Raw genomic sequence first — 21727 nt, forward strand, 5'->3', positions numbered from 1 at the left:
GTTATTTTAAACTGGACGACACCCGCAGATGTTACTTCAACTGTCAGAATTCCGAAAGAGACCCTCAATACCTAATGATGGATCTACAAAAAACGCATCTCTGGATTGCGATATAACATATAAGTATAAGTAGCTCAGCAAAGTTTTATGGCAGCAATGTCCCAAGCATTGCCATTTGCTGGGGTTTCACTGAACTCATGATTTAACACGTGCGGACACAGGATTGTGACTGAGCGCCATATATGCTGTTCATCTACCGGCTGCTTCTGCAGGGTGCCAGATGTAGCCAGTATTGACCGAATAGAGGACCTCTGACGAGTTAAACTTTTGAGTTAGTAAAATTGTACAACCACTATGAAGCAGAATGCTTTGCTCGTCTTCCCTTTATTTGTTGCAATTCAAGGAAATAGATCTGTGTCCGACTATGCACCCACCGTGTAGCCTTACACCTATCATGAAAGACATTTAATTAATCACTTGAAAATAACTGTACTGACACAGATTACTTAATAAACTAGCAATTTCCATTTAAACTGACTGTAAATGGAAAGAAGGTGGTTGACGGAAATGAATAGTACTTTCAAGCCATACTGGATTGTTTTATTGATTAGGATAGTTGGGATGCGGGTTAATGCATTTGATACCATATTGTGCAATATTAGTTACAAGCATTTAGCTGAAGTGAACTAAAATGCGTTCAATTTTCACTGGTTCGGATTCTAATCTTTGATAAAAGCCAAAAATGTAAAAGCTAAGGTGCATTGCCAGGCGAATCTTATCCAACTGGTCATAACCGCAACTATATGTTCAGAATTCATTTTCGCTCTCTAAATGCGGAAGTTCTCTCATTGGCAATAACTATTTTCAATTTAGCAGAGAGACAGAATTGGCCTGATTCAGAATTGGAGGACCACTTTTTTAACGAGATGTTGCGAGTTTGATTTGCTCGCAGCGAATTACAGCCGTACACCATTATTAGCAAGACTTTAAACCTCTCTGTCAAAATTTTTAAATTGCAGTTGCAAGTGATTCCTCAACAATTCTTGATGTCGATCTCTTTCTTATTTCAACCTCCTTTAGCAATATCTCTGTGATTCGTTTCATCTCAATGTCTATCAAAGCTGTAGTGTTGGATTCAGTTTACCGAGAAAGGCTAATATCTTTTTTTAAAGAATTAAGAAATGCCTTCTTTGAGAAATAAAGAAAATGTATATTGTTTGTACCAAAGGCTTCACGACATCTTTTGTAATTCCATCTCTTTGCTAGTGCATCGAATTAGCATTGATACCCTGACGCCGTCTTCAGGGGGCATTGATGTCTGAGATACCACATGAGGCCCACCTGCCGTACTGAATAAGGGGTAAGACTGTCATGGCTCTAATCACAGAGTAGAGTTCAGTATTTTTCTATGCCCCCCTTAGAAAATCTTCTTCAGTACCCTGTTATCCCAAGACTCCAATATAAACCAGATGTGAAGTCCCTTTGGGTCATCCTGTTAAAATATTTCGAACATAGAAATGCAAGGGATCAGAATAATTTAAGGGGAAAATCTAGACAAAGGATCAAAGTCTATATGTACGACAAACTTGAAAACAATGATAGGTGATGAATGAAGGTGAGATAAATGAAGAAGAAGTTACAACGTGGTTGCTAAAGGCCAGTAGATTATAAGAGGAAGGGAAGATCGAGAAAGAGCTCTACAGTTTTGAGGCCCTGGTAATTAATGGGTTAAAGAGCCGATGAGATTGTTAGAATAATAGTGAGAAAAGCGAAATGCTGCATTGCTAAAGTTGGTGTCTTGTCGAAAATCTGTTGTAAAGCATTATTTTCAGGCAAAAGCATCTCGCACTTCAGTTGCCATAGCGACAGTGGGCTAGCAGTGGTTATCCATGTTCTAAGGTCTGATGGGATAGCTTATGTGCAAAGGTATACTTACCATAGTTAGTACTTCCCACTATATACAATGGGAGATGAAGTGATTTCCAAAAAAAGAACATTTCAAAAACGAGAAACCATGTGGTGTGTTGCAGGCTATAATGTTTGAGCCACCATCAATAGACGGTTCAATATAGATAGTTTATAGTAGTCTTTCACTCTCGGGCATGATTTGTAGATTTCTGTGTAAACAACAGGCAGCCTCTTTAAAGCGCTATTCACTATATCCCAAGGCTTTTAAAGGTCTAATTTAGCGGCTAGTAATATACAAATCCAGTACCTGACATTTGTCATTCTGACTTATGTAATCGTTTTATTATTGACATTTAGTGTTTAATTGTTAAATTTATTACAGTATTTGTTTCTTAAATAATATTTTAGTTTTATTTCAGCCATCTGTTTATTGACTTCCCAGTTTTTAAGCCAGAGTACATGAAGAAATATGTCTGAATGATTGATTTTAAATTTATGAAATTGATCAGAAATTGACAAGTAGGAGGAGAAAAAAGGGATACACTATGTCTTTAAGGAAGGTCGGATTGAATGGTTAGTTCCCATTTATTAAGGCTATTCTGTGGGCGTACAATTGATTTGTAATTGTCACTGGCATGTTCCCTGGACGTGAAGCAAGTTTTACTGGTCATTATGCTATGTAAAGAGGCGCTTGTTAGAGATTTATATTGATACACGTCAAGGTTTGCACATGTAAGTTGAAGGAGTTTCTACTCAATTAAACTGCCATGCATTTATATTGGAATAAAGCAGAGCACATAACTCTATGACAAGGTTAAATCTTAGAATTTCTTAGAATGCAGTCTCCGCCCTCAGACTGCATTAAACACATGAACAGAATTCCTTGATTCAAGGACGCCAATTTTGCAATCCGTTCTTAGGAACACTTAATAGGAAATGGAGCTCTCTCGTCCTCACTGTTAACATGCGTCTATCTACCTTCACCATTGTGTCTGTCTCTGCCTTTTTCTGCTTATTTCCATCTCTGCATATTGCCTATCTCTGTAGTTGCCCCGCACGTCCTGGTCTCAAACTTTCTTTCTCACTTTTTGTGCCCTTTTTGGTGTTATTTTTAAACCATTTATTCATTCTTTGTGTTTTTCGTTTTCTCTGTCCATGTCCTCTGTGTTTACTGTTCCTCACGATTCTTCGATTTAGATCATTAAAAATGCGAAGAATTTTAAAGATACAGCACTAGCGTTGCCAAACGGAACATTTTCTTGTGTGATTTGCTTTTTTTTGCATTGAATATTATATTGAAAACTCATCGATTAACAAGACTTATGTGCAGTCTGTGCTGCAAGTAGTTTTGAGCAGGAGGCCTAGTTATTCCAATAGTGACAGTACTTAAAAGATGAAGCAAGGAACAATAAATGAAAAGATGAACGAAAGAAACCAGAGACAAAGGGGGGACGGGGCGATAAGTTAAGAAATAATTCGATTTTGTAAGTGTTTCAAGGCATCTTAAAATCATTACGAAACAAAACTTGAGATTTTAAAACACAAATGAGCAGAGAACAAAAAGGTACAGATAAAAATACTGAAGAATAATAATTAGCAAACAGTGAGAGTGTTTTGTGCCTTGCGCCACGGCGCCATTTTGAGGCTGGTGAGGCGGACCTGGTGATCCTGATACTTGCAGCATTTTCTGTGGATCATTTCCGAAGGCCCTACCAAATTTCTGCCTTTCTTGGGAAACACCCGTGACTAGGCAAATGCGTAATATGATTTATTTTTTATGTCACTGCGATTGATTTCTCAAGATGACCCCCCTCATTCATAAAGCAGCTTGATGTATGAGTTTCAGCAAAAAAAAATTACATCTTGTAAATAAACCTCCCTTGGCAGAGCTTTGGAGGGGGTGGGGCGGAAAGTGGAGCACAACTGCGAACAAAAAATGAACTGATGATCGATGTTACTTATTTTCTGGCGATTTGCGCGAAGCTTTCTTGCTCGCACTCTCTCTTTCTCGGGCACGTTTCTCTTGCCTTAACCTACATTTTGGGCGCTACCTTTTTTTACTGTCTCAGCCGTCCATATGACTTTTTATTTCCAGTTTTAAAAAATTTTAACTTCTGGTTCTCCAAAGTTTATGTTTAGACCTCCTCGCCATCTTAGTCTGTCGGTCTATCTCGCCATTCATTTTATGGCGTTATTTAAAACATGAGAGAACGTGGCAATTGCACCTACTACATACAATCTCAAACCCAGACATTGGTGCAGGCAAGCAGCGGAATTGGGAGTGTTAGCGGCAGGAAGGGCATCCGGCTGTAAAACCACCCGCCAAATCACTCCCCCCTCACTCCACCCCGACAAAACAAAAAAAAACGATGGTTGGTATGAAGGGTGACCAACCAGCATAGTGGCATTGTGACGACCTTCTGTAACATGGGAAAAAATGAAAGGGAAAGGGCAAGCAATGCCAGATATTTAAAACAACCCATTACGCCAACTAAACGGGATTAAATTCCAGGAGACCCGTACACAATCAGATAGTTGTTAAATTATTTCAGTGAGGAATGGTTAATGGAAAGAAGCGTTTGGATGCGTGGGAACGGAATCAAATTGAACCCCTCCACATTGAACCCCTCCACCCAACCACTTCCACCATCTTCCCCGTAGAGCATCTGTGTCTATAATAAACTTTATGTTTTCCGCATTTCGATGATCAGTTTTATACTCTAAGATATTTAAAATCCGTTTAAGTTAAACGTAAAATGGACATTCAAAAGAATAAAATCAATTTTAGTGTATGTTGACCATTCTGCCCATCAAGCCTGCAGTAGTCCTTGCTCCATGTTGGAGATGTCTACTTTAATTCAATTTCACACATCTTTTCCTAGGTTTCTTCTTGAAGTAGTTTTCTATAGAATTACGCTACAATGTTCTTAGAAGGTTCAGGTTTTTTTCAGAAATTGGCGAAATCGGGAAGCTTGAAATCTCAATTCAGCGCCTGGAGGGGGAGTTGATTGAATAATAGTTGGTCACTTTGATTCTCGAACGGATGGGGGCGGGGAGAAGACGTCAAACACAGAGAGAAATGGCATTAACACTCCAAATTTGTTAAAATACACATTTGGTCTACCCATTTCACTAAACCATATACAAGCATCAAGCGAACCATTTACAAAAACATATACAGTAGCTACAGTAGCTCCAAAGGATGTTAGAACACTTGGTTATCCACCTTTTTTTATTACTTAAGGCAATGGATTGGCACAACAACTAGGCTAAATAACACCTGCCATTTTACTATTGTAGATCCAGCACGACCAATCCAAGTATTCAGGATAGATAAAAAAATTCTTAGATAAAAATACTGTGATTTACTTCTGTTAATCAAGTGTGATTTACGTTTTTTGTCAATTTACAGCCAATACTTCCTGTGTGAGCTATTTCTGATCTAATTCTTAGTGCACATATTTCGAAAAGAATAACACATTAACAGCCACCTTGAAACACAGACAGGGAAGTTTCATTAAAGAATTAAGTCGTTTTATTTAAACTATGAAAATAATGTACAATAAATAATTTAAAATTCACTATTTCAGAATTTATAATAAATAGGCTACCTCTAAAACATAAAATAACTCGTCACAGTTGTCCTTTTGGGAGCTATAAGATAAAACAGCTTTGCTATAAATACAATTCCGATATATGTTTTCCTGAGTTAGTGAAAAGGGGGAATCTACATTTTTTCACGTCTTGACGAATTTAGGAAAATGCAACTGAACAAAACCGTATTTAATTAAATACCTGTGCAATAAAGACTGTAATTCTTGTAGACTCCAGGTCAAGGCTGAAGGATAAATTATTTACTGTGAGATCAATCCTATATCACACAGACCTTTCTTTAATATCCCACATTATTGTAATTTAAAATAGGAAATAATGAACATATTTTTAAACATGGTTGCATTTCTACACGGGCCTTATGTCTTGCGAATTGCTACTGATAATTAAGGTGCTGCAAGTCTATTGTGCAGAGAGCGCTGGTGAAAAAATCAAAACTGTCCTCGGGGATATCCACAGGGCTGTCGATGGAATCCTGCAAGCTGGGAGATAATCCATCGGAGAACGGCAGATAGGAATCCGAAGAAAACATGTTTAAATCTGGCAGGGAAACCAAATCCAGGGCCTCCGAACTGAGAGTGTCCAGACCAGAGCTACAATTTTGACCTGCTGTAAACCCGTTTTCAACACTGGCCGTCACATAAAAGGGACTCTTGGCTTTTCCATCGCTGCCGCACACAGTCAGATCCTGCAGGTTCTGGAGTTCTTTGCTAAGTGTGTTTTGGCTTTGCTTTTTTGCTTGCTCGGCGCAGTTTTTATTTTCTAAATAAGTTCCTGATGCTTCGACAGGTTGGCTGTAAGGCGATGACTCCTCGGCTTTGTCCTCTGGAAGCGAGCTGTTAGGGAAACTAGCTTCACCGTCTTGGTTTTCTTTATACTGTGCTTGCCTCTTATGCTTCATGCGTCGGTTCTGGAACCAGACTTTAACTTGCCTCTCAGTCAGGTCGAGTAGGGCCGCGATTTCCACTCTGCGTGGCCTGCACAGGTATTTGTTGAAGTGAAACTCTTTCTCTAGTTCCAAGAGCTGCGTGTTTGTGTAGGCTGTCCTTAATCTGCGGGAGCTGCTGCTGTTATCCTGTTCACCCTGGCCTTCTAACAAGAAAAGGGCAGAAAGAGAGAAAGAAAGAAAGACCGTGAGGAGGAGTGAAAGTAAATGTTTAACACGCACATTGAAAAGAAAACTGCAATAGCTTCTGTTGGGCAGAAGCCACTCTTTCACAAATTAGGTTGAAATTAACTTTGTAAATGTTTCTTTCTTGTAACCGGTCAATAAGAATCTTTGCCCTTTAAATAAGTATATGAAAATTGACTAAGTCGTACAGCAAAACAAATTCTTGCCCTTTCTCAAGTTGTTGCAGCTGATGAGTTTGACCAACATGGCCGCCAGAATGCAAATATTAGAATCTACAATGTATCGACAACATTAAATAAAATATTCCAATAAATCAACATTTTAGAGCCAGGCACTGGATCCATCAGGCAATTATAAATGCATTTCATAAATCAAACAGCAGCAAAATCCCAGATTAGCCCCGTGCTTTGTAAGACGTTGTCATCTACGATCTAATTGGTAGAGATACCGCACATTAAAGTTTGAGTTTTGAAAATTTACGGATTTTGATCTAAAACAAAAGGCTTGATATAAACGATGCATAGAAAGTCTCGGCTTTGGGCAGACCTGTCGGAGACTCCGCTGCTTGAGAGGACCCAGGGACCGGAGCTGATAATGACAAAGGTGTCTCGTTTTTTTTCGACGACTTTTTCTCTTTCATCCACGGGAACTCGGCCGCGGCAGCAGATGGGAACGAGCCATTTGGAGGCCGCTTTTCGCGACTTGGCCGCGGCTGGTTGCTGCTGGGATTCAGGCTCGGGATGGTCTGCTCAAAAGGAGGAGGAATTAGTGTCGAGTGTGAAAGCGTCGAGTTCTTGATTGATGAACTTTGAAATGTATCAGCGACAGCAGGGACGGACGTCAAGCACTCGGCGAGCGAAGGCTGGCTGTTAATAAAACCAATCTCTCGCTCCAATTCGAAATTCATGGCCTTCTTAATCCCGAATGGAGAAAGTTATGAATATTGCCGGTCGAGAAAAATAATATTTTCAGGCTTTAATTCTGTATCTCTGATATTACAAGGCGTATGGGGACCGACTCTATTAAACTGAGGACTAGATTGAAATTGGACCAAATTCGCTGTCACATGGTTGGCGTTGCCCAATAGCAATTTGTTGTCTATGAAAAGAAATCATTATCTCTGCAATTGATCCAAAAAAGTGAAGAAAAAATTCCGCTTTATTTTTACTGTCAGAATTTAAAATTTACCTCCAGATTTGACCAACTCTTCTCGTGTTTTTTCGTTATTTTTAAGAAGGCTGAATGTCGATTTTTTTAAAAAAAATTCTGCTTATATCAGAGTATTTTGCAATTCAAGTGAAGACGATTTGCACCTAAAATCTGGCGGCTTGAGTAATTAACAAGGTACCTCATTAATCTTCAAAGTTTTGACAAGAGGGCCAGTAACAAAATAGAACTTTCACAAGATCAGCCAGGCAGTTGCAATTTGCCTGTAGGAAAGTTCCAAACCCTTTAAATGCCCGTATCATTGGACACAATTCACAAAATGTGCTTTTTCCAATTATCGAACGGATATAAATGCTATTACAGTAGCTTTTCAAAGCAGAGAAGAGGTTTCTGAAACCAGGTAAGTATCGGATTTTAATTTGAGGAAGGCTTAAAATAGTGAGAAAACTATTGAGTAACCATTTTAGCCTATTTGATCTATTTATCCAGGAAAATAATGCTGCAACATGTTTCTATCTATCTGTTTATGTATCCATTCATTCATCTATCCCTCAATCTATCCAACCTTTATAGACAGAGTTTTCTTTTTGAGGGGTTGATTTAAAATTGTTTTCATCCAAAAACTTGTTTAAAACTACGAAAGTTTATCGAAAACTCATTTAAAATTTACTGCTTCATCAAAAACTTGTGACTGCGTGAAACGGAGCCATTAAAAAAAGTTATTTAAAGACTAGCATGAGAGTTAGAACAGAAATCTTTTTTAAACGCTGAACCCAAGGAGGGACTGAAGGCGGCCACGATCAATCTTTCCCCACAGAAGGGTTTGACAGCTAAGGCTCGGGAGCAAACAACTGAAGAATTTGCCTCCCCATATCAAATGCCAGGAAGTGAGGCTGGCCTTCCTTTCTTGCCATTTTTAAAGCAGGGTGACGAAATGCATTTATTTTTAAATCAAAAGCCGCAAACACATAATACTAATGAATCCATGACTTAATGAGAACTAAGTGAGGCTACAAATGAATTGAGTCAGATTAGAGCATCTTTATGTTTTCAAGAGAAAAAAAATATGAAACATTGCCTTGGCTCAGCTTGCAATCCCTCCTGTTAAAACACTGTGTGGGACGTGCAAATGAATTCGTGCGATGGGGCCTAGAAACCTTTGTTTGTCAAACATGTGTGGGTGCAAGTATTTACGTACTGGCCCTTACAGGCCGCTGGGATACCGAAACAATTCAGAATAGAAGAAATCTATTAAACCTGCAAGAAAATGATCCGAACATTAGGATATTTAATTACTTTTAAAATGCGTCTGATCCGGCCACTAAAATTAGCAGCAATTTTAGTTGAACGACACTGATTCATTGAGTGAGCGTTGCAGCGGGAGCATTGACTGAGGAATAATTGGTTAAAATGTGACGTGAGAAAAAGCTGTATGTAACATGGCGTATGGTTTTGTTTTGAATTGGTCGCTGCGGATTTATTTTCATTGAGCACATTTCTTAAAATCATTGAGCCTATTCCTCGCTCTGAAAGTCTTTGATCTTTGAAAACGTAACAAACTCGAAAAGGTTTACGAGTTAAGAAGCGATAAAGTTAAAATATTTTCAGTTTGCTTTGGTATTGTGTTGTACACAGTCTCTTTCTAACTATACATATATTTAAACGAATCCAATATAAACAGTGAAAGAAGATTCCTGGAGCTGAAAATAAGTCTTTAATGCGTTAAATAGAAGGGAATATAGAGATTAATACAATGAATTAATGAACCCAATAGAGGCAAAAAATAAAATTGGTTTCTGGATGGTAAAAGGTTGTTTTTCAGTTGAGATCTGAAGAACTCCAAATGATTGAAGCATTTTGCGGATCGCCATCAACAACAAAATGTGTTCAGGCTTTTTTTTTGCTGGAAGCTGTTTTTTTCTGGGTGGCGAGAGGTCGAAAATCGAACAATATGGCGCCGAATCGTTTCAGCTCTGGTTGACATCAGCTGCGAAATTGTATTTAGAAAACCCTGGAGAATTGTTATGCGATCTCAGGAAAACTTTCACACAGATCTGTGGCTTTTAAATGATCCATATCACTGTGCATATGATTAGGAACTGATTGGAGGAGCTTGGCCTTTCATGTTGATATCACAAGATCAGAAAATAAGTTTTTCTTAATCTAAATTTTGCAAAAATCAAAGATGATGGTCAAATTACCAGGACTGAGTTTTAAGATGGAGAACATTAGTTAAGGAAATATTAAATATGATTATCAATACTATCACATTGGATATCAGGAATTATGACTGGTGCCCACTTTAACTCTTGTTTGTTTTTGTTACTGGAATTACAGCAGTAAGAACATATCAGTGAGCTCTTGCCCTGAAAAATAAGTAACTTATAAAACAACGCAATTTGATATGTTAGGATCTGCAATTAATTTTACTTGACCAAGAATGAAAAGTACTAAACATCATTCTTGGTGTTTAAACAATTAGCGTACAGAAAGCTTAAAGAATGACTCAATGTAATAGGCCTGCAGGAGGTAAATTTATCTTTTAACTGTTGTTAGAAATAAATGCTGTTTTATATGATTAGGTAACTAGAATCACTCGGTGCTTTGGCTTCCCTAAGTCTCTGATAGGTTAAGACCATTGTTACAATGTGTGGTTAGAGCTATAGTGTTTGAAGTGGTTACTATTAAAGGCCTGCTTCATACTGTTTTAGAGCACGCAGAATCTAATAAATTTAATTTTTAAAAGCACAGTAGAAGTTTTGTTAGAGCAGTAAACTTCTCAACTATTTACTTCCTGCAATTTTGTATCAAAAACTGAATAATTGGGGAATCAAATTACATTTTCATGGTGGTTAATACTATTTTCACAATTATTTCCCATGCTTTAGAGTTTATAGAAACCTTGCGAGTAAAATTTATTATCATCCACATCCTGGTTTCATAACATCACTTTATGAAATGAATTGATTAGCAGACCAAGGAAAGCATCTTTCATTTTGAATGGAATGGGCTGAAAATGTCTGTGTACTTTGGCAGGCTGCTCATGCTTTGGTCTTTGTTTCTGTTGCAGATCCAATGACTGCTTTGCCCAGACAGCACGTGGTGTCTCCTTACACCGGATGGAAACTTTTTACCCCTTAATTCCTGAATGTTTGTGTAAGTCTCTGGACCTTGTTTGGTAATAAAGATATTTACAAGCTGGAGAAGTGCTTCATTCTTTAGTTTTGTAGGAGGCATGATCTGAGCACTAAGCTTCGTACTAATCCCCTCCCCCACTCTGATATTAGAATAGACGAGACGTATAAGAGCAGAGAAATGATTAGGCAACGAACTATAAACGGGGCACAGCTTCCTACTGGTACCAATGTGTGTAAGCGTGTTTGCCTGTGTGGGAGTGATGCAGAGGGAGCTTAAAATATATGATTTGAATAGACTGGCCATCACAATTGCTTTTTTCAGAGACGGGCGCTAATGTAAACAACCTATGAAATATGTTTCGATGGTTGCATATATAAAATATACATATATGTATTATATTTTCATGCTATGATCATTGATATATATAAATCATACAACAAGATATGTTAACAGGAGATTTATTCCAGAATTGTTTGACAGACAACTCTTAGCAAGGAAAATAACTACGAAGAAGGCAAGGAGTGTCAGAAAAGGAGGATTTGCTATATTTTTCTAAATCATGACTATACAATTACTGTCCGATTCTGTTCCCATGCCTTCAATATAACTACATTATTTGTAGGTACAATGGTAACAGAAAACTACATTTTTGTTCTAGTTTACATTAACTAAAATAAACGTGTTTACAGTGACATGAATACAACCGCTTCGACAGGTAAATACTAAAAAGTACAGATTTTTAAATTTTTTTATATAAATACGTATTGTTGGGGATAAATAATACAAAAAAGAAGAAATATTTTCCTGGCATTAATCAATAAATATATCTGAATGTTCACCAGAATAGACACATATTGAAAGACGCACCAGCTACTCAGTTTTAAGATTCCTTCAAGGCCGAGTTGGATTTGCTTGCCTCTTATGAGCGTTTTCACCCATTGAAATGTAAACAATAAGTGCAATACAGGTGTCCAAAGGAAATTCAGCATCAGCAAATACCCAAAATGTCTTCACTTTTGCTTTTTTTTCAAAGGACAGAAGATTTGTTCATTTACCCTGTTTCACGTTAAGTCCAAAAAAGAAATGTACCTGTACAACCTTTAGGATTTTGCATTATCAAGTTTAATGAACCCTAAAGATTGTAATGGGGGTGAAGGGTCGTGGGGGTGGGGGTGGGGGGGGGTGGGGGCTGGGCCGTGGGATGCAGCAAGTATAGTCTGCAGAGGACGGATGGCCGTGTGAGTGGACAATGTAAGCAAAATATATTAATACAAGTCAGCATATATGAATAAGAAGACACGAATAAGGAATGGGTCAAAGAGGTATCATGAGAAAAGGAAAGGATAACTTGTTATTTACTTCTCTTCAGTAAATCTCCCTGCTTAGGCCTGCTACAGATGGGTCAGCTTGGGAGCTTCTTGAATTCTTCCCTGAGAAGGATGATGCGATGAAAGGTCTGTGTAGGTTGGATGTGGGTCACAAGGTCCATGGTGCTGACTGGGAGCCATCTGAGCAGCACCATTGAAGTCCATGTTTGTGCTTGGAGGGTGAGAAAGGTGATTGAGGCCGAAGAGAGAAGGCCCCGAAGCGGACATAGAATCCACATAGTTCCCGCCAACGTACACAGGACTACCCTGCAAGTTTGGTGTCCCATAGTTGCCATTCCCCTGTAGTACATGGGGGTCGTATTCTGGAGCTGTCCCAGGATATCTTTTCTGTTGCTGAGATGGGCAACCTTTCATCGGGTTTTGGTAACTCGTGGTCATAGCATAAGTGTTCTGATGAGGTTTATTGAAAGGCGGCGGTGATGGGGCGTCATAGGCAGAGTTGTTAGCAAGAGAATGCATGGCGTTTACAAATCCAGTGGGGGGCTGGACGGAAAGCGGGGGGCTTCCCGTGGGCGATTGTCCTCCGGAAGAACTCACTATGCCTTTCGTTTTTTGATCCTTTTTGTACTTCATCCGGCGGTTCTGAAACCAGATCTTGATCTGTCGTTCACTGAGGTTAAGCAGGTTCGCCATCTCCACTCGGCGAGGTCTGCAAAGGTAACGGTTAAAATGGAATTCTTTCTCCAGTTCCACCAACTGCGCGCTGGTATAGGCAGTGCGCGCTCGCTTTGAGGCAGAACCCGGCGGGCTTTTGTCCCCGCTGACATTTTCAGCTGTGAGCAATAAAATAAAGATAATTACCTCTTAAAAGTGCACCGATCTGAACAAGAAAATTCTCCACATAAATTTAATAAGTCTTGAAAGAAAAGCAGAGGCGCCCCCTTTAACACATCAAGGTCTATCATTTCACAGTAAACGTTATTAAAAGTTCTATACCCCCAACACCAGAAATATGACGTGGGATCCCTAGAGCTCAGAAAATTGAATCATAATCATATTGACACAATGTTTAGAACAATATATTCCACAGTTGAAGTGATACACTTAAAGAGGACAGGGCAAATGATGATTTGCAACGTAACCAACCGAATTAAGTAATTATGGCCCATCCAAGATCATGCTTAGAATCTAGAATGCTACATCCGATATGGTTAATATTGTTGTTATTAGTAATAATACTAGTGGAAGCAGCATTAGTATTTATAGGGTTGTAGCAATTTTTGTATTACCTGCGTTTTATTACTTCACTTTTTGATGTCCTATCAACTTTCTGGTTTCACAATCAACCAGTACGTGACCTTTGTGCATTCTGGGCTGTTTAGGAGCAGTGGTACAGTGTACATATTTATTGAATTACATGTTAGAGCATGCTTCATATTCAAAGCAATATAATAACTATTTGAGAAATTGGAAGAAGTGCGGGTGGGGGGAGAATAATATGTTTTGATGTTAACAATGGGCCAACAAAGTGTTAACGATGTATAGACAAAGGCTTTACGTGCTGCAGATATTTGAAAATCGTGTTCTTAATGTTTTGATTTAAATAATCGTGCAGCCTTTTCATTTGATGCTTGAATCCCTAAAACTGCAAAAAGAAAGTTGGTGTACCTGTGCTGGGACAGTTGTTATTTTTTTGCTTGGAGTTTTGCCGTGACTCTTTCATCCATGGGAATATCTGCTTGGTGAGGCTGGGTGTGGAGGTGTGGGAAGACTTGGGCAGAGTCTTGCTGGTGCCTGGTTGTGTCGAGTTGTTGCTGGGATTTTGGGGAGGTGAGATAGGTGGAGGTTGGCGGTGCTCGGGGAGATTCGAACGCATGCAGCTTCCATTGATGTCTTTAGATTTGGGATGCGGAGCACTAGTGCCAGCTGGCTGAAGGGAGCAGGCCGACCTCTGGTAATCACTTTCAACGTGAGAAGATGGTGGATAGGGTTCCTGCGCCACTTCATAGCTGAAACCATTTGCTCCTTGGTATGTGTATCCACCGAATAGAGTACAGTTGTCGTAGTACGTCGTTTTTTGCATCTCGCAGTTTCCCAATATTTATTTCACAAACTGTCAGGGTCCTTGCACCCTTATCGAATAACATTGGCACCCCGATTCACGTGACGTTTTCTTCCAATAGCCTCCTGGCAGTTGACCTAAGGTTAGAAGAACCACAGAATAATAGTGGAACGTGTGTGGATCCATCTTACATACTCAAAAGCAAATGACATGAATAGCGTTCACCAAACAAGCACAGCAGATGCCACGGCTGATCTTGATTCCCGGCTATTTTGGACTGGAGAGGAGGGGACGAAAAAACACACTCTTGCACTGAGCCCTGGAAGAAAACTAAAAAATTCACATAGCCAACTGCAAAACTATTTTAATCGAGATCAGATTCAGCATTAGCTCACAGCTAAATTCTTTTGGTTTAGGCAATGTTCCAAAAATGATAATTATTTATGAAAAAAAAACTTCAGACAAACTCAGATTGGGTATCTTAGCCGCGAGTTACATAAACTTTCACAACCAGTTCAGTTAAAATACACACAAAACATCGTTACATTTCATTTCATTGCTCCTTGCTTGATTAATTGTCATGCTGTCAATATTCTAGATTAAAAATCTGACCTACCGCTTAAAATTAGGTTTACATCTATTGTTATAAAACGGAGCTGCCAAAGTATCAACATTTATAAATGTGCAGCGTTCATGGCGGGATGAGATTTCCCCTGCAAACATCTGGTTTAAATAGAAGGAAACTTATGGATGTTTCAGTAGCTATGTATTCAAACTCTAATCCGAAACATACTTTTATAGCCACCATAATTTGTTGGTTAACGCGGCAATCTAGAATTTATATCTCCTAACCCTTTTACTGTTAAGAGCCAGCACTGAAAACACAGGAGAAAATCACAGATAAAAAAATCATAAAATGAGATAGTGCTGAGAAACAACACCCATTTTATATACACAGGAATTAGACTCTCTTAACCATTTGGCTCGATTGTTTTCTGAATATATACACATATGTATTTAACGTGTCTGTTTAAAGTGTACACTTTGCCATGGTGAAGGTAAGGAAGTAAGTGCGCTTGTTTCTATCTTTCTCTGTCCATGTGTAAACTGGATATGTTTTTGGACGGCTCATGCTTGGCCTTGCGGCGATATTTTAGGACTCCTTTCCTCCTCTCCGCCACAGCTTTAACTATTCATGATGGATCGGCAAAGTATTTCAAACCTGAAATACAGGGGATTGTGTTCTCCATGACCAGAATTTGAACCTCTCTCTTAACCAAGAGACAAAAAGGATAATAGGTACTGTCTTGGAAGGTGCTCTATAATTTGATGTATGAGGGGTCAGCAGACCAACAAAGATTTTTTTTCCTCTGGTGAAAAAATGCCCAAGGACTCCCGGAGCAGCTCAAACACGGAGAGTCAACCGCGAGACACCCCCGGCACAATCTCCATGCTGCTAAAATATGCAAAGTTTTCATTTCTGCTCTGCACTCGCACATCGTTTTCCACTTTGTGCTTGAAGTACCATTCCACTTTGACACTGTTTTTAAATGATCCGAAGCGCTTGCCAGAATTATGAAGAACGCGACCAAAAAAAAAATCGGCGAATATGTTCGAGAACCAGCCAGTTCTTTTGTAAACTTGCACGATTCCTCTCTCTCTCCCTCTCCGTCTTTCTCTCTAAAAACTAGTTATTTTGAAATATCAATTTTGGTATCTGACATTGTTTAAATATATGTGAAGCAAAATTATTAGAATAGATGCAAGCAACACAGTCCAAATGCTTGCTTGTCTGTATCGCATACAATACTTCTCACCACGTTAAATATGATTTAACATTTATAAAGACGCTAATGCTTTTTACTGTTTGTATCAGCGAAATGTTCACTATCAGACGATTCGGCGTTGGAAATGTATGAAAGATCTGTTATTGTGAAAGAGGGAATTAAAATATGTTCGCAAAATCGATGTTTGCTTCATGGAATGTTTATTACGCTCTCACGCTTTGCGTAAAATTATATTTAATTTATTCGGTATAAACTATCCAAGTAAAACGTTGGAAAATGTATTTAAAAATCAAACAAAGCATCCAAATGAATGCACATTTCTGGAAAAGCAAACCGAATGGGTTTGCTACAAAATAAAACTCCGTCGTCACGGACTACCTGTTTCGAAATATATACTTTAAAATATAAAATCGAATTTTATAATTCCGTGGTTTACGCTTCTGCTTATTTGCACATAGCGAGGCTACAGCCGGTTGTCGGATATTATCTTTGTTCTTTAAAGCATGGCCAGAGTTCCTAATTATTTACAATCAGAAGATAAAATTAACAGTGAAATTTTCGGCTTTGCGTTCAAAGCCGGACAGAGAAATATCCTTTCCACCCTTTGCAACAGAGACAAAGCGTTGCAAAGTTTTATTTACCTAAGTAAACATACGCAAAATAATAAATTCTAAAATAAATGACCAGCCTTCAGATGGGTGCTGCACTTAAGGAAGCTGTAGACTGTAACGGAGTTCAAGCGTACTAATAAAACTAGAATTTTACAGCAACATAGGTGAATGTTTCTATTTCAAATGATGCTTCTATAAATAGAGAACAGAGCCAGGAAAAAGTCAGGCGTGCTCCAGTCGCCGGTTGCCACCATGTTTCGGAGAAACACAGAGGCTTGAAGAGTAATATCCTAAGATTTCACTCTCGATAATCCCGACACGCTGTACCTGCATATCTTAAGTCCTTACAGAATTAAACAAGCGAAGGGGCATTTGATTGTCCAATATGTGTTAAATATACAGAAAACAAACATCCTAGCTAATGGGACAACAATAGGGGAAGTCGTCATACACCTTAAATTATAGAGCACCGCAAGACGTCCACGTAATTATGTCTTAAATCACAACTGAGAGCTTGGTTTTGAAAAATACTCCAAATTAGCCCCCCAAAAAGGCCCAAGAACCGGGCTCCGTGTTGAATTCAGATGCAATGTGAAACAGTCGCTGCGTGAAAGGAAGCTATAGCTTGTGAACTCTTCTTGAACCGAGATTGAAGTCATATGGTCATAAATCACTGGGACATATACTCCGCCATTCACGAGTGATAGCCTATTTGAGTCCAGCTTACCTTAGCCACTGACGATAGAAGCAGAGCAAGACATAATATTTCAGATTCACCACGCAATCGATAAGCAGGAGTTCCCAAATTCTTTTATATACATATAAAAAAGGAAGGATAAAACAGCTGGTTATGGCGCTGAAATTCACTCGTTGAAGGCAACGGCAAAGAAAGGCGAGATGGTACAGCTTCAAAGAACTGTAGAAAGCTCAAGGCTTGAATGGACAGCCCTGATATTATTGAGCCCTAGACTGGTACGCCCTACTCACAGATAACAATGGTTTCTCAGCTTTACAGGGCAGAGTGAACTAGAAAGGAAACCCATATATTCGGTATGTTTGTTATGAATACATATATATATATATATTAGAAGCACGGTTTTAAGAGGAAAAAACGATTTCTTTCTTGAGTGCTGGGCAGGCAACGAGTGTTAATCCCCTCGAAACACAGCGTCACAAGTGAAAAATTATGCTAATTAGCGACGTGGTGGACAAGGCCTAGACTAAGATGGCAAGCTCGCTGTTTGCTTCACGTGTTTGGCAATTAAGTGTCAGTTTATGCTAATATATTTTTCAGGCAATGTGCAACCTTTCACCATTCAAAATATTAATAAAAGGTATTATAACAATAAAGTGAACTCCTCATTGAACAACTCAGCGAAGAAATATATTTCTATTTATCGCCTTGTTCACCTAACTCGTGGACTGAATCATTAATTAATAATTTATTCACGACAAAAAAAACTTTAGTGCCCGACTGGGTGCGGTAGAGAAAAAAGAAAATGGACGCAGCGTAGGGGAAGGAGGAGGAGGTAATTCAGTCGTGTTGAACATGCAGCAACGCACAAGATGCAACAGCCTCTCTATAAACTTTTAATGTGGGCTGTGGGCTGCACTTGCTTGGACACTTAAAGTGTTTTTAAATTTAAAAAAAATCACTCCTGACAATGGAGAGAAAGGGAGAGAGAGAGAATTGTCACTTGAGTGAAAGCCAATGAAAAAAGAATTTGGAACTTAAGCTCTTTTTTATGCATGCCACTGCTTCTGTCGTTTATGGCTACGTAAGATTTATGACTTCATGGCACCATAGCTGTAAACAGTGCAAAAGGGATAGATGTTGCACTAGTTAGGTACATGAAAGGGGAGCCAGAGCGGCGTAGGAGGAAGACCGGCGAAAGAATCTACAACTCTGCAACTTTTATTACGCCTTCATACTATTCTCTCTTTTTTTTGCCAACTATGTCTTTTTGGGGGTTTTAAAAAAGCAATTCAGAAGTCCGAAACCTCGTAAATGCTTCACTTCAGTTGGAATAAGTGAGGAGACGAACGGATTGATTTTTGTTAACGTGCAGTGATTTTCTACAACAATGCGCAGCTGCCAAAGGTATAACTTCACAAATTGAGACTCGCATTCTTGCCGTTAAAGAAACGAGTTCCTTCTGCTTAGAAGTAGGACAGGTTATACAGGACGTTAGACAGTATCGTATGTTATTTTACCATCGTAACATGGCTGAATAAATAACTTTGCAACTTCGTAACTTGTTTGACTGAACGACTTTCGGTAATCACATTTTCCTGCACCTATTATTTTGTTTGTAATCTACTTCCGCGACTTGGAGAAGAGTCAGTTTCACCTCAGAGATTTCAACAATTAACTTTTGTTAAGCATTTGCTTCTTGATGAAAACCACAACTTTCAGCAATTTTGAAATACAGGGATTTTAATTTGAACATTCATGTGGTGGTAAGATATTTTACTTGAACTTGCTTATGCAGTTTCAAATTTTGCCTGTATTCCTGTAGAACAAATGATTCCAGATCATGGTCAAAAAAACTATCTGATTTAAACCTAAACCAGACTTTAACCAAACAAATGACAATTGAACGCTTTGACCGTGATATTAAGGTATTATGTAGCTTGAACAATGTCAACACTAAATGCTCTATATAATGTATATCTGTTTATCTAACAATACCTCTATAAGCCTATCTAACTTACTATCTTTCTATCTATCTGATACATAAGCAGAACACTGAATTGTGGGAAATGGTTCAGGTAGTAAATGAATATAATGTGGCTTACCGCAGTAGTGCTGCTAGTCCTTGAGCCAAGGTATAGCTGCTGACGGAGTCTTTATAAAGAGCCAAGACTGCAAAAAAAAAGAAAGAAAAAGACAAACCTTCTATCAAGGAAATCGTTACAAAATCGAATTCGCTGCACACGACCTCTGAGGAAATCGGCAGAGTATTTGAGCTAATGACAGCAAGAAACAGTTAAAAGTGGGGCGTCAGGAATTGGAAGTATAATTTGTATTAGTAATATTGTATTAGAAGTGGCACTATAACGTACTCACACGAAAACATTAATTGTCAATGCTTTCATTTATATATTTATACATTATTTATATATTGGTCTGCTCACCCAACCAGAATTCTGACATTTCTAATTGAAATAATATGCGGTGTATATCTTTTGAAATTGCTCATGTAAAGCTATTTGTGCTTAATAATTGTATTTCATGCATTTTTGTGGAATTCTTTCCTAACGCGTCAATAAATTAAATATATGTGTACCACAATACACTTCATTTAATTGCCTGGTTTTATTGTCTCCTAATAATGTTAGCCTGTCTTTAGTTAAAACACACAGCATTGAGTCAGTTTTATGCGATATTTGGATCAAGTAGGCTTGTGATTCAATGCTGGGCCTTCAGAACACAATGGATATTAAATGAATATTTGAAAGCGTTTGAATTTTCCAATGGACCTTTATTTGGCATTTTATTTGGAGCAGTTATTCAAAATTAGAATGACGAAGCTGAATAATTTAAAAAGTGGGTTTATATTTTAAAATCAATTGTTTCAATATATCCCAGTCCTCCTACATAACAAAAATTATAGAGCAGCTGATGTCTTTCACAATGAAAATAGGGATATTCTTTCTATGTGGTTCTGTTATTTGTCCCCAGTTAAATACTTCTTACATTTTGCCCCCAAAAGGCATCAATTTCGGAAAGATAAAGCACACAAGGCTTTGTGAGCTTCCAGTATAAATGTTTTGTTACAACCAAAAGCGGCAACAGTTACGCATGTTGAATCTTTACCTTCGTTTACTATCGAATGACTTACATTATAAATATTTAAAATGGTAAAATGCGAATGGGAGAAACGGAGAAGTAATGTTCTTGGACTAATCTTAATAATAAAACATGGGTACTTATATATGACTAAACGCCAGTACCGTAGCAGAACAAAGGAGAAAGACTAGGTAGGATACGAGTTAATGCAGGGGTTCACCTGCTAGTTCTAACAAACGAAAGTCCTTTGTGTTTTCATATAAGACGTTAAAATATATTGAATCATATATTTATGTTAACTTTAATGGGCTTTCCCGGTATTTATTCGTGAGCAGGGTTCGAGTGCTGAGAGAAATCCCATCGAAAAGGGTTAGCTCTTCGCTGCGGACTACTAAACTCATAAATTATTTACCTTGTCTGGAAAACAAATGTTCATGAATCATTGGGTGCCATAAACGGCTATGTTTAAAATTCGTTTGCTTTTTTTTTGCTAAATTAATATGAGGACATCCAAAGGGGAAAAAGAGAAGGAAAAGAGCATTAATATCGACGCATGAAGATGGGTCTGAATGAGTACTCTTGAATTCAACACATATAGACCCACACGCGCGCATTCACAGTTGAGTAAAAGACATTGAGAATTATTCTCCCGGTGAACTAATTTACAGTCTTTGAGTATCAGGAGCATGCTTAAACATTTGCTGTTGGCCTAAGTGGATAAAAAAAAGGAAAAGAAATAAAATATGTCTTGGCTCATTGTGACAGATATAAGCCTCTCTCTGAATGACCTTTCCTTGAATAGTAATAACTCACCACATTAATGATCAATCAACGGGAGGGTTTGAAATGTCTCCAAAATAACAATCCGTCCCACTATCCCAGGCTTTCTCTGCGATCGCATATAATCCTTTTATAAGAGATATTGGACGGCACACATATCTTCCCCCTGACCCGATTTGTTTTTTAAATGGCCTGCTGTAAATAATCAGAGTACTGACTGGGTGATCACAGCCCGGAGACACAGGCGAAGGCCTTCCATCCAAATGCCAGAGTAAATGCGCTTGGATTATGCATTCACGTGGTCAGTACGTCAACGTTTCCCCATTTTATACAGACTTTAGCAATTGTTAATTGAACTCTTTTTTTTGTGTTGCATCGCTGAAACTTGCGCATTTCAAAAACTTCTCGC

At 38.5% G+C, this 21727-nt stretch overlaps 2 protein-coding genes and 1 long non-coding RNA gene across 4 annotated transcripts; 1 reads left to right on the forward strand and 2 right to left on the reverse strand.

Annotated features, from left to right (window-relative positions):
- Positions 1-5425: 5425 nt before the first annotated feature.
- On the reverse strand, positions 5426-7655 carry LOC121294068 (homeobox protein Hox-A2-like). Its single transcript, XM_041217628.1, has 2 exons — positions 7199-7655; positions 5426-6612 (listed from the first exon to the last, which is right to left on the reverse strand). The coding sequence occupies exons 1-2, from the start codon at positions 7557-7559 to the stop codon at positions 5897-5899; spliced, it is 1077 nt and encodes a 358-aa protein (XP_041073562.1). The 5' UTR covers positions 7560-7655; the 3' UTR covers positions 5426-5896.
- A 4539-nt stretch (positions 7656-12194) lies between these two features.
- LOC121294067 (homeobox protein Hox-B3a-like) lies at positions 12195-21581 on the reverse strand. Of its 2 annotated transcripts, XM_041217626.1 has the most exons (6): positions 21352-21581; positions 20951-21028; positions 19545-19611; positions 17473-17553; positions 13954-14484; positions 12195-13118 (listed from the first exon to the last, which is right to left on the reverse strand). In XM_041217626.1, exons 5-6 carry the CDS (start codon positions 14366-14368, stop codon positions 12349-12351), a joined length of 1185 nt encoding a protein of 394 aa, XP_041073560.1. In that variant the 5' UTR covers positions 14369-14484; positions 17473-17553; positions 19545-19611; positions 20951-21028; positions 21352-21581; the 3' UTR covers positions 12195-12348. The 2 variants fall into 2 exon arrangements, with proteins under 2 accessions (XP_041073560.1, XP_041073561.1); XM_041217627.1 differs by lacking the exons at positions 17473-17553; positions 20951-21028; positions 21352-21581 and having other exon boundaries at positions 19545-19559.
- LOC121294069 lies at positions 14249-16315 on the forward strand. Its single transcript, XR_005946690.1, has 2 exons — positions 14249-14314; positions 14469-16315. It is a non-coding gene; the product is annotated as an uncharacterized LOC121294069 (long non-coding RNA).
- Positions 21582-21727: the final 146 nt, after the last annotated feature.

Source organism: Carcharodon carcharias, chromosome 23 (genome assembly GCF_017639515.1).
Source record: "Carcharodon carcharias isolate sCarCar2 chromosome 23, sCarCar2.pri, whole genome shotgun sequence".
Taxonomy (NCBI): Eukaryota; Metazoa; Chordata; class Chondrichthyes; order Lamniformes; family Lamnidae; genus Carcharodon; species Carcharodon carcharias.

Bases quoted from the DNA above. Each gene is read 5' to 3' on its own strand.
- LOC121294068 (XM_041217628.1), bottom strand. From the start codon at position 7,559: ATGAATTTCGAATTGGAGCGAGAGATTGGTTTTATTAACAGCCAGCCT. The intron at 6,613-7,198 runs GTCTGCCCAAAG...TTTTCTTGTTAG, and splicing joins AGCAGCGGAGTCTCCGACAG to AAGGCCAGGGTGAACAGGAT.
- LOC121294067 (XM_041217626.1), bottom strand. From the start codon at position 14,368: ATGCAAAAAACGACGTACTACGACAACTGTACTCTATTCGGTGGATAC. The intron at 13,119-13,953 runs GTACACCAACTT...TATTGCTCACAG, and splicing joins TAACAACTGTCCCAGCACAG to CTGAAAATGTCAGCGGGGAC.